This window comes from Syngnathoides biaculeatus, chromosome 6 (genome assembly GCF_019802595.1).
Source record: "Syngnathoides biaculeatus isolate LvHL_M chromosome 6, ASM1980259v1, whole genome shotgun sequence".
NCBI classification, from domain to species: Eukaryota; Metazoa; Chordata; class Actinopteri; order Syngnathiformes; family Syngnathidae; genus Syngnathoides; species Syngnathoides biaculeatus.
The window spans coordinates 9324062-9336576 of record NC_084645.1 but is presented as its reverse complement, the minus strand read 5'-3'; the positions used below and the strand labels follow the sequence as shown (position 1 = coordinate 9336576).

General features: G+C 39.8%; 1 protein-coding gene across 4 annotated transcripts in view; it reads left to right on the top strand.

Moving 5' to 3' along the window:
* Positions 1-12515, top strand: part of kiaa1549la (KIAA1549-like a) — an 82076-nt gene that overhangs the window by 15137 nt on the left and 54424 nt on the right. For 3 of the 4 annotated variants that reach the window (XM_061823086.1, XM_061823087.1, XM_061823088.1), the window contains exons 4-7: positions 730-952; positions 4895-5028; positions 5771-5939; positions 11973-12032. In XM_061823086.1, coding sequence (XP_061679070.1) covers positions 730-952; positions 4895-5028; positions 5771-5939; positions 11973-12032 — 586 coding nt within the window. Of the gene's footprint in view, positions 1-729; positions 953-4360; positions 4445-4894; positions 5029-5770; positions 5940-11972; positions 12033-12515 lie in introns of those variants that run through there. The other variant, XM_061823089.1, reaches the window with a different exon arrangement.

Below are 12515 nucleotides of genomic sequence, written 5' to 3'. Positions count from 1 at the left end.
CCAAGGGTTAGTCAATATCAATATTGACTGTCAATATGGGAAAAATATCAGCGCTGTGGAAAAATATTTACTTCAGAAAAAGTAAAACAGCAGACCCAATGCTCCCAAATGAAAAAAAAAGAATGTAAACAATATATTGTGGTGACCCAACAAGGCAGGTCATTCACCAAGGAGCTATATCTTTAAGAGAGGGATCCGAGTTAACCTGACTTCTGGGTTCAAAGAGGTGTCTGTTGTCGTGCTTTGAGTTTTGACCTTTGTGTTGTTATTTATGGAAAAAAGTCCACCAAAAAGGAACAAATTGCAGAAACTCTGTTAATCTACTAGGTAGCTCAGAATACATCTGTTTATTCACGACAAATTGGCATTAGAATGATGTAGAATCGTTTTGAACTTCCACCAACTGTCTAAATATAAATGGCACTTCCTTTCAAAAGATACAATGTGCTTGCAGAGCCATTTGTGTAGTGTCAAAAGGCTAATTGATCACGTACTGTAACTGTTACGCTTGAAGCAAAGCGATTTGTCCAAGTAGCATGTACGGATTTGACTGTGGTCTTTACAATTCTTGGTAATGAAAGGTACTAAGGAGGGCAAATTAGCATTGCTTTTTTTAAATTTAGCTTTTCTCTGTGTGAATATGGTGGACATCCAACTTTGTGTATGCAATACATGTGTTTGGATTGTGATCATGATCCAAATTTGACTAAGATCTGCATTCATTCACAGGTGGAGCGTGATGACTGCAGCCCACGCAATGTCACCCTGGTTTACTATGTGGCTGGTGTCAAAACTGTCTACATTTCCTCCATTGTGGTTGAGGCCCTGAGTGTTTATGGCTTTGACAAGCTGATGTCTGACATAAGGCAGCACACACCATTGGTTAAGGAGGTTCTTGTTCCCGTGGCAACTTGGGTGCCTACCCCAAGGATTCACCTGCAGCTGAAAACAGGTGATTGTACACATCATTATTTATTTATTTATATTTGAGCTTACAATAGATGTACTTTTGGGGGAAAAAAATCTTTATTTGGTCATTTGTGGGCCATTTTCTGTTTAAGTGAGTTTAAATAGTTTTGTTCTCGTTTTACTGTTAATGAGTTTACTGAACTCCACTTGTGCACACATATGAGTTTGTCTTTTTCAGTTAATCATTGTCATGATTGTGCCTGGCTTGTTATCTTATTGTTAAGGCTCAACACTGAACCATAGTTCAGGTCCTCCTGTATGGTGTTTACAGCAGAGATGCAGAATTATTAATCCGAAATTTTGTAATCATTACATTTATAAACTTCCACAACATTAAGACTGCAAGTGTAACAGGAAACGGGAAAACAAGGGGAAAAGAAAATTCTAATGCGAAGGAGAAAACATCCATAAAGGGATACAGAAAGTGGGGAACAGAAGAGCAGAGACGAAAATGGGATTTCTTCATTACGTCTGCTTTCCTTTCGTCTTTGATACCCTAAATCCCATACAAACCCCCCGTAATTCAAAGCAAAGTCAAATCAGTCCATTTAAGCAGGCAGCTTCTTAAGAAAAGACATTTCTCCATGCCTAATGGCGGCTTGTACGTGGAGTCTAATGGGATGTGGATCAAAATGAGAATCTGTGTGATTAACAAATGGATATTAAGCAAACAGATACTTGGAGAGAGATTTATGTTGCACGCGACCCTCCATCCATTTTCCATAGCCCTTATCCTCAGCGGGGACACAGCCGTGTCGGAGAGAAGGGCTAACCCTTGAAATAGTTGCAAGCCATTAGCTGTGATGCTGTTTAGTGATATAAATTTGTATCTAGCGCTATGCTACACAGTTAAATAAAATCAAATGTTTATTTAATATTCAAATATGTTTTAAATTACACAATGAGTAGAATAGATTTGGGCTGTCAGAGACTGCCCGTTGGATAACTATTGAACCATTATCCAACTATTGAATCCATACGACAAGTTTTGAATCAATGTACTAGTGGGAATATTTTGTGTCACTTTTGTCTAACCCTAATATGAATATTTTAAAGGTACCATTGCATCAAATTTTTAAATGTATATATTTCATGATCTTTAATGTCCTTTTATTGGTTTTGCAAGATATTTGGGGTTGAAAATGTCCATGATGCCCTTTTTCAATCTATTCTTGTTGGTCTTTCACACCTAACAATTTATTTCTCATTAACATTTGAGATAAAAATAAGTGTTGCACTGATTGGATCCCTGTTATTTTTAATTCAAGTATGGAAAACAACTTTGCTCTGATTGGTCCTTGATGGTATCTCATTGTCTTGTGGCTGGTGGCAGCCAAGCATGAAAGATGACATTGTGTTTGAATCCTATGTGGAGTCTTATAATGTTTGCAGGTACTTTAATTTGAAATTAATGAAACTACATAATAAGAGTTCGTTTTCAAATCCACCCATTTTGCAAGCAGTATGCCTAATTGCCTTCTGCATTCAATTGAATAAATGCCTGCCAAACTAAGACCATCACAGTTTCATTGTCACGTTCACTTAACGCATATAACAGTGGGGAAAAAAATCTGAATTTGACAGCATGAGAGATTTAAATTGACTTCTATTGAGCACTTGCACCACCTCTTGTGGACCAAATTCCTGAAGAAAATCATGAATGGTCTCCTTATTATAATGCAACATGAAGAGTGGAAGCCCGGGTGGAGCGAAGTAAGCATTTGACACACGTTTTAGTGTTTTAAATCATTTCTCTCCTGTATAATTTCTGATATAAAAGCTTTCCCATTTGGGGTAAACAGTAAGCAAAACAAAATTGCAGGTTTGTGCAGCGCATAAAGCATTAATCCAGAGGATATCCCAATTTATCAGACGTGGCACAATTTGCATAAGATTAGCAACTGACTCAACACTGTTTGTATCTGCCATGTGTTGCAGATGATGAGACCAGCAAAGGATGTAGAGATGTTTTTTTCTCTCCTCTTTTCTTTTACAGATCCCCTGTGTGAAGCAACAATATCTTGTGTGAGTTTAGCTCAGAATATCGGGCTGGGGGTATAGAAAATTAACAGATGGATATTGTTCATTTTAGCTTTACATTAAAAACCATCACAATGATAATGTGTAAACTGCGATGATGATTTGCTGTCAGGACGAGAAGTGTTTAAACAACAACTGAGTTGTTGTCATTCAGCTCTAATACAAAATACATTGCATTGCATCCAGACAATTTGTTCATCACCGACCGTGTCGGCGTTGTTTATCTGTCGGTGTTGTTCATCGCCGCCGCCGTTGGCGTTGTTCATTGCCGCCGTGGAGGTGGATTGGGTGGGGAGATGGTTTGGCCACACATGGGTACTTCTGAGTATCCTACTTACTGTCATACATACTGTCGGGGAGTCTACTGTTAGTTAGAAGTGATCCGCATATCATCTAAATGTGTCTCGAAATGATAGGGTAACTTTGCCCCGGTCACTTCACTCGATTGTGAGATGTTCTCTTCTTCAAAAAGAGTGTCTGTGTCAGAAGGGGCGTTGAAAAAATCAGAAAATCTCTGTTGTTCCTCTCCCATAGCAGGTGCCACTACATGTTTTCAATGGCGAATGTCCCAGTGTCACATCCGCAGATGATGTTGCAGGCAATATGGCTGCTACTGGAATGTCGAGTGAGACTTCCGCAACTTTGTGCATGGATGACACGTTCTCCGCTATTTGTTTTTTTTTCATATAGACATTGACGTTAATCATGTTCTTTGTACTTTTCATTACAATATCTATTTTAGAATGTTTATAGGGATGTCAGTTTTCTTTAATTACAGCTATTAAAGTCTATGGGAAGTACTGTGAGCAATTATAGAAGGTGTCTACAGTGAAGGCCTCCAGGGAAGATCTGGGAATGGTCAGAGGTTTCAGTCAGTCATTAAAATGGAGTTACAGTACTCTGGATAAAATCGTTGCACTTCCTAAATTGTCTCTTTGTGAAACCACTAAAATCGCATTTGATCATCTACACTTCAATTACGTGTTGGTGTTTTATTTCAAATCCATTATGGCAGTGTATTTAGGCAAAATTAAATAGTTGAAATTTACATTTACTCTATTATATAGATTTAACATTCCTAATAATGTTCTGATGAACTCAATATTATATATATATATATATATATATATATATATATATATATATATATATATATATATATATATATATATATATATATTATTACACATCTCTGACATTTGGAGTTTCATTCACTTTCTGTCATGATCCTGCCGCTCCAGCACAAGCTGTGCGGGTGCGCTAATTGGGAGGCACACACCTGTGCCTCATGCGGGCTGATCATCCCCCGTATATTTAGGACCCAGTGACAACTGGTCAGCGGCCAGTTCGTTGAGCTTTATGTCCCATTCCAGCACTCTCGTATTCCTGACTGAACCTGTGTGTACCGACCTTCGTCCGTTCTCCGACCAACCCTGTAAGCCTGACTCCTTGACACTTCTGCCTGCGTTGATTGTTTCCCCGTGTACCGACTCCTGCCTGCCCACTCATCTGCTCTCTTCGCCCGACGCCACAACTACCGCTGCTGCACCGGACTGCCTGCTCGATCCCCGACGTCGGCATACAATAAACGTGTCTCTTCCTGAACTACCTTGCGTCTTCCGAGTTCCTGCATTTGGGTCCTACCTCTCGTTCCGATGGGACGTGACACTTTCATTAATATCACAATGCTGAAAGTATAGCTTGGATGTACAACTCATATATAATATGATGAAAGTACAATATATTCAAATGCGTGCACACACACACACACACACACACACACACACACATCAGCATACACAGTACTGCTCAAAAGAGATCTGCACCTTATATTTTAATATTTGCCAACAGTGTACTTAAAGCCTTTCTTGTCTCCTTTATCCAGTGTTGAGGTTTGTTGGCCCCACAGACAACATTTACTCCTGCAGTTTTGTCCAGATGCTTGAGCAGAGACTGGAGAATGCCTTTGACGAGGCTCAGGACAAAGTTCTGGAGACCTACAGCAAGCTCACTGTGGAGGTAGTGCATGGGTTTATAAAGGCCATTATTACACAGACAAGAATGGAGCATAGCATGCAAATCATATGTTTATTGTAGTGAATCATTTTTAGTTCTCTTACCAACCGTATAGTTATGTTGATGCGAACCACAGTTCCTCTTATTCATTCTATGAATGTGACAAAAATTACAATTTAAACCACAGTTTTGGGGGTAATTTGTGCTCTGAACTGATTGTAGAGGCACATCAAGGTCTATTTCATCTTGATTTTGGTTAAACTAGTCAAATCTTTTTGATCTCTCGTGTTCCCTGCTTTTTTTACCCCTCTCTCTCTCCGCTCAGTCACTTTCCCTCTAGTTGACATGGATATCCATACACAGGCAAGCAGTGGCAGATATAGGAAGCATTTATTATTCATCTTCTGAAATATTTACATGCATGGTGCAATCTGTTGGGAAATCCTGGTACAAGGCACTTCACTGTGGTGATACACTTTTATTATTTCCCGACCAGCACACAAGATTCCATTATATGGGGGGGTTCATTCAGTGTCTTGCTGTGTCTGGAGCTCTGTTATGCATTCTACATAGGCAATGTAGATATTTTGTCCAATTCAATTTGATGTGTTTGTTGGAATGTTTAAATTGTAAACTAACTCATTGCGGGTTGATCATGTGTACAGAATAATGTACATTTGTGGAAGGTAATCTTTGTAATCAGCCATTTCAAATAACCACATTGAATTTGTCGGGTAATCTTCAGATCCAAAGCGTGGCACAGGAACCGGACTCTCCATTGGTGTCGCTGGTGTATGTGGTCAAGAATCAGGAGACCGAACTGAATGGAACCATCTCGAGCAGTCTACTCAATCAGCTCACCGCTGAGTTGGTGGGCTACTTTCTGTTCTACCCGCCTCTGATCATCGCTGAGCGTACGTAAACACACAATGCTTTACTCTCATCCTCGATCACAAGTCAGCTCTGTGGTTGTGTTTTTTTTTTTACCTTCATATTTGATTTCCCCCCTAAATGTTTTCCTGTTTTAAGGTGTGAGTAAGTTGTGCAATATTAATATACATACTGTACAATATGTTGGGAGTCGTCACAAGGCTTTAAGACGTCCAGAAGTTTCTACGTCCTTGGTCAGAAGCTACCTCCACAATATACTAATTTATCAAACAATCCTCTGTGTTTATTCCCACTGAGACATGATTCTATTTTAATAGTTACTATTCAAGCAAATTGGATGTTGTGAGGGAAGACATGAGGACAGTGGGTGTTAGAGGGGAAGATGTACCAGATAGGCTTAGATGGAAAAAGCTGACACGCTGTGGCACCCCCTAACAGGACAAACTGAAAGGGAAAGAAGAAGAAGACTATTCGAGCAGCTATAAGTGGTGTATGGTGAATGGGTTATTAAACTCATACAAAGAACCATAAGTATTTGGTAAGACTATAACTGTGAAACCACAACAAACCACACAAGATTTTCTTAAATAACAATTCAATCTAATTGCTGATAGTGACTGTGCCTATTTAGTCTTATTTTAAGGACTCTCTTTCTTACAATAAACTAACAACAACAACAAAAACTCACTCTCAGTCAGAGTTGTACAGCCTATTACAGTAATTTATTGGCTCCAGACATGGATTGAGGGCTCATTGGTCACTTCAGGCCTCAACACTTCAACACTGCAAATTATGTATATATAATCTAGCCAAACGGCACAATGGCACAGCTGAAGAGCAGCTGTAGAGCGTTGGCCTCACAGTCCTGAGGACTGGGGTTCAAATCCCGCCCCCGCCTGTGTGGAGTTTGCATGTTCTCCCTGTGCCTGTATGGGTTTTCTCCGGGCACTTCCTCCCACATCCCGAAAACATGCAATCATTGGAGACTCTCAATTGCCACTCAGTGTGACTGTATGACTGTTATCTGTCTCCATGTGCCCTGCGATTGGCTGGCAACCAGTTCAGGGTGTACCCCACCTCCTGCCCGATGACAGCTGGGATGGGCTCCAGCGCTCCCGCAACCCTTGTGAGGAAAAAGCGGCTCAGAAAATGGATGGATGGATAGATTGATGATCCAGTCTGGTAAATTGCAGTTGTTGCTGCCAGAGATGAGGCAACTTCTATTTCTTTTGTAGCAAAGAGCTGGACCCATGCAAGTCTGCTGTCATTATGCAAATCGTATAGTTATTACGTAACAGTTGCTGTTGTACTCATTCTTTTTCTCAGTGTGCTGCTGGGCTCAGACAGCCTTTTGCTGCATATGTAGGGTGCCTTCTACAGAAGTGCCTGCTGAAAGGCAATGAGTCCACTGCAGGGCAGCGAATGACTAATGACCTAGTTTACTGGATGTCGACCTGCCACTAAAATGAGACATTTACATAGTACCTGTTACAGTGGATAGAAAAGAAAACATTATGAATAGAAATGTTGTTGGTAAACCAGAAGAGGGATTACTTCTTGTTTTCTCTTCACTGTTATTTCCAGTGGTCTTCCAATTTTATTATTACTGTTCACCTTTTGTCAACGTATTATACTGAGCAGCCAGGACTGATGCATCAGTACTGCTTCAGTACCAGTTCTACAAAAAAAAAATAAAATAAAATTTATTTACAAATTGTGTTGCTTTTGCAAAGATAGAGAGATAATACTCAGTTTTATTGGACATTGACAGAGAGCTGCACATTGTCATTACATCAGTGTAACCTACATTCACAAATCTAATCAGTTTCTTCACTCCATTTGCGAACCAAAACGTTTGTGAACAGAGGTAATGGTTTCCACTGAAATTATTAGAAATGCAATGATGAGTTTCCTTGCATGAACAAAGTCATACTTACATTTTAATGAATGTGTGATTCAAAATACTGTACAATATGGAAATGAGTGAAAACACGTCATAATGAACAAATAATACTGCATGTTCACTAGAAATTCCCAGTAATGTATGCGTGGTGAACCACTGTATTTTGGGATGTCCTAGCCGTTTAGGGACTAGCTGCATCCATAATGACCATAACCAAAGCTGTGTAATTGTGCATAATGAAAGACTGAATATAAAAATGCAAGAAAGAGAAGTGGATTTAACGGGAAATGGAACACAAAGTCTTGCGAACGCTATCACCAGAGAGCTTTCCAAATAAATTGGAAGACTTATTCTCTCGGTGCTGTTAAAACTCATTGGTTGGGATTGATGCCTCCTTCTTTTTCTCTGGCGTTGGCACCAACCCACCTGAGAATGAGGTGTTTCAAAAAACCGATAACTCTTGGAATAACACTATCACTAGCAGTTTAAGTTAGTAGTTCGTTTAGTGGTGCGAGGGTGTTGAGCGCGGTACACAGACCCACAGTAGATTCATTTATGACATTATCACTTGGACCTACATAATGAGACAATTGCTGAGGCTTATAGCTCAAATAATGCAGTGGTGGTTTTGAAGAACTCAAATTTGGGCTGCTACAGTGGCTGTTGTGGTCAGAACCATGGCACTGGTCCAAGGCTTCAAATGTTATGTTTGTAACGGATGAACATAGTAGCGGTAGGGACATCAAAGGCAGCAACACCCAGGGGCTTAAACCAAATCTACAGTATGACTATTACTACGCATGAAGTACTGTCTTCATATAAATGTTAAAGTGATTATTATGATTATCATGGATAATATATTATCTGCATGTGTCTCCAAGTCAGCAGGGGGTGGGGGGTGGATAACAGCAAGATAAATCAGCAGCGGTGTTGATGATTGTAATAAGGAGAACCTTGAACGTTTTTCAAGTCCATGTTGGAGCTAGAGCTAAGGTTGAGAACAGATTTAGGGATAAGAATAATGCCAACACCTTTAATAATAGTTCTACATCCATCCATACATTTTTTTGAACCGCTTATCCTCACGAGGGTCGGGGGAGTGCTGGAGCCTCTCCCAGCTACCATTGGCATTCAACATGTGACGTCCAAAAGTTTGGGGGAGAGTCCTTTTAACCAAGTCTCCCAAAGACTGATTATATTAAGATCATGGTCTCTGATAAGATCATCGACTAGCAAATATTTCTACGGGAGTGATTTTATATTCACAAGACAGATTTTCATTAAAGTGGGCTGATCAGTATGTACCTTGAGTATGCCTCGTAGCAATGTTAATAAGAGTGCATATTCTATACCTGGCATTGTAGTTTGAATGGATGTAAGCAAGGAGAGAGACTAATACTGTTGGGATCTGGGAGTTATTTGTTAACTTGTCGTCGATCATACAAACAATAAGAATGCTCATCACACCGTACAACCTTGGTCAAAAGCACACTAGTCTACAATGCATTAGTGTGTCATGAATCAAAATGTAGAGTATGAAGCAAAAAAACAACACAATGTCCTTCATATTTACCGTTTCAATTTCAAACTGTTCATCACGTTCAGACTACTTTATATTTGACCTGATATTTGATAACTCCTACAACAATGTTGCACATTCTCCCAGTTACCTCATAAAATTCCCAAATACAGACAGAACAATTCTTGATCAAGTCTCACATCCTAACCCTAACCCTATTGCCAATTAAATAACTTCCACACCAATTCAGTTCAATTTTAGTTTTTAAACCTTTCACATGCCATTCCAACAGAAAATGCATTCTCTAGTTAAATATCAATTTACAAATATAATTGACATTTCCCATCAGGGTAACATTAAGATGATGTAGTTGAAATCATAATATTGACTGTTAAGAAAATGACCATGGATTCTGACCAACCCATTTCCTCAGTCCTGGTTAGTAAAGAGGAAGTCAGAAAGGCACTACAAAGGATGAAAAATGGAAAGGCATTTGGTCCTGATGACATACCGGTGGACGTATGGAAGCAGTTTGGAGAGATGGCTGTGGAGTTTTTGACCAACTTATTCAACAGAATACTAGCGGGCGAAAAGATGCCTGAAGAATGGAGGAAAAGTGTCCTAGTTCCCATTTTTAAGAAAAAAGGCGATGTTCAGAGCTGTGGGTATTATAGCGGAATAAAGTTGATGAGCCACACAATGAAGTTATGGGAAAGAGTAGTGGAGGCTAGACTCAGGACAGAAGTAAGTATCTGTGAGCAACAGTATGGTTTCATGTCTAGAAAGAGTACCACAGATGCACTATTTGCCTTGAGGATGCTAGTGGAAAAGTACAGAGAAGGTCAGAAGGAGCTACATTGTGTCTTTGTGGATCTAGAGAAAGCCTATGACAGAGTACCAAGAGAGGAACTGTGGTACTACATGCGTAAGTCTGGTGTGGCAGAGAAGTATGTTAAAATAGTACAGGACATGTATGATGGCAGCAGAACAATGGTGAGGTGGGCCTTAGGTGTGACAGAGGAATTTAAGGTGGAGGTGGGACTGAATCAGGGATCAGCTCTGAGCCCCTTCCTGTTTGGAGTGGTAATGGATAGGCTGACAGATGAGGTTAGACTGGAATCCCCTTGGACCATGATGTTCGCAGATGATTATGTGATATGCAGTGAAAGCAGGGAGCATGCAGAGGAACAATTAGAAAGATGGAGACATGCACTGGAAAGGAGAGGAATGAACATTAGCCGAAGTAAAACAGAATATATGTGCGTGAATGAGAAAAGTGGAGGGGGAAGAGTGAGGCTACAGGGAGAAGAGATAGCGAGGGTGGACGACTTCAAATATTTAGGGTCAACAATCCAGAGCAATGGTGAGTGTGGTAAGGAAGTGAAGAAACGGGTCCAAGCAGGTTGGAACAGCTGGCGGAAGGTGTCTGGTGTGTTATGTGACAGAAGAGTCTCTGCTAGGATGAAGGGCAAAGTTTACAAAACAGTGGTGAGGCCGGCCATGATGTACGGATTAGAGACGGTGGCGCTGAAGAAACAACAGGAAGCAGAACTGGAGGTAGCAGAAATGAAGATGTTGAGATTCTCGCTCAGAGTGAACAGGTTGGATAGGATTAGAAATGAGCACATTTGAGGGACAGCCAAAGTTGGATGTTTTGGAGATAAGATTCAAGAGAGCAGACTTCGATGGTTTGGACATGTTCAGAGGCGAGAGAGTGAGTATATTGGTGGTAGGATGCTGAGGATGGAGCTGCCAGGCAAAAGGGCGAGAGGAAGACCAAAGAAGGTTTATGGATGTGGTGAGGGAAGACATGAGGGCTGTTGGGGTTAGAGGGGAAGATGTAGGAGATAGGCTAAGATGGAAAAAGATGACACGCTGTGGCGACCCCTAACGGGACAAGCCGAAAGGAAAAAAAGACTAGTTTAAGAAAACCTCAGTGAATTCAGAAATGCTCTCGGTGTTAGGAATAATTATATAAAAAAATGTGTTGATGGAAATAATTCATAGGGCGAGAAAGTGACAGAATGAAGCAAATTGATTCTTAAAAAGAATCTATTCAATTCAATGTAAACATGGACTCTTTGGCCATGTGCTGTCTAAAATGTGAATGCTAAGAGTAAAAAAAAAAAGAAGAAGAAAATGTTGGTTGATTCTTTCACTTTTTAACTTGACTTGAGTCTGTGAATCTCACCTTCAACTTGAAGGCTGTTGCCTTTACGTGATGATGGTGTGCGCGCTTTTTTCCCGAATCCTGGTGTGTGGATTTGTTATTAAAAAAAGAAATCTGAAAATGAAATTCATGTACACTAGACATAAACCTGAAATTAGTGGGAATGAGAAGAATCCAAAAATAAATAGTTTATACTGCAGGGGTAAAATCTTAGGGAAAAAAAGTTGCAGTTTGTAGTCCAAACTTTACAGTATGTAGATGGCGATTTTCATTAGAGTGTGAACTCTGTTGTTTTTATCTAAAGCTGCACGTGGTCAAACTTGGTATTAAAAATGCAATATTCACAGATAAAGATGTTAAGATTGAAAAGGATTATAGTTTAAAGCTTTGGTTTGCATTCCACACAACCTTATAAATGATTACACAAACTAAACCATCTTTATTTGCTTTTCTTCTCGCCTCAGCCCTTGAATACCACAATCTCAACACATCCACTGCGACCAGGAGCTACTGGGTTAAAACAGGTAAAGTGTGATGTAAACTATGCGTACACTCAATTCCCCTCTGTTTTTTTATCCTCTCTCTTTTGTTGTGTTAATTTGTTCCTGGGTAGTTGGATTTAGCTTTGTCACATTGTAACTACCATACAGCATTCTTGTTCATTCACATGATAAATGTGCTGCCTGGTTGAATCGCAGAATATCTCATAATCCAACACAGTCATGATATTTTACCCATGATAACAATTGCATCATGATAAAGTTGTATTGTATACAGTATATATGTGTGTACGGAATATATAGCATAAACAATGTAGTATATCCTTGTTGGACAAATCATGAATGAAGTGTTCTGTGATTTTTATGATACAATCATCATAATTATTTTGATGAATGTTGTAATCAGGATTATTATATCAGTGGTTGGAACATTGGTTTAGTAAACCAGGGGTTGTGAGTATCTCACTGGGGCCTCTACTCTCCAAGAGAGGTCGTGTCAGGAAGGGC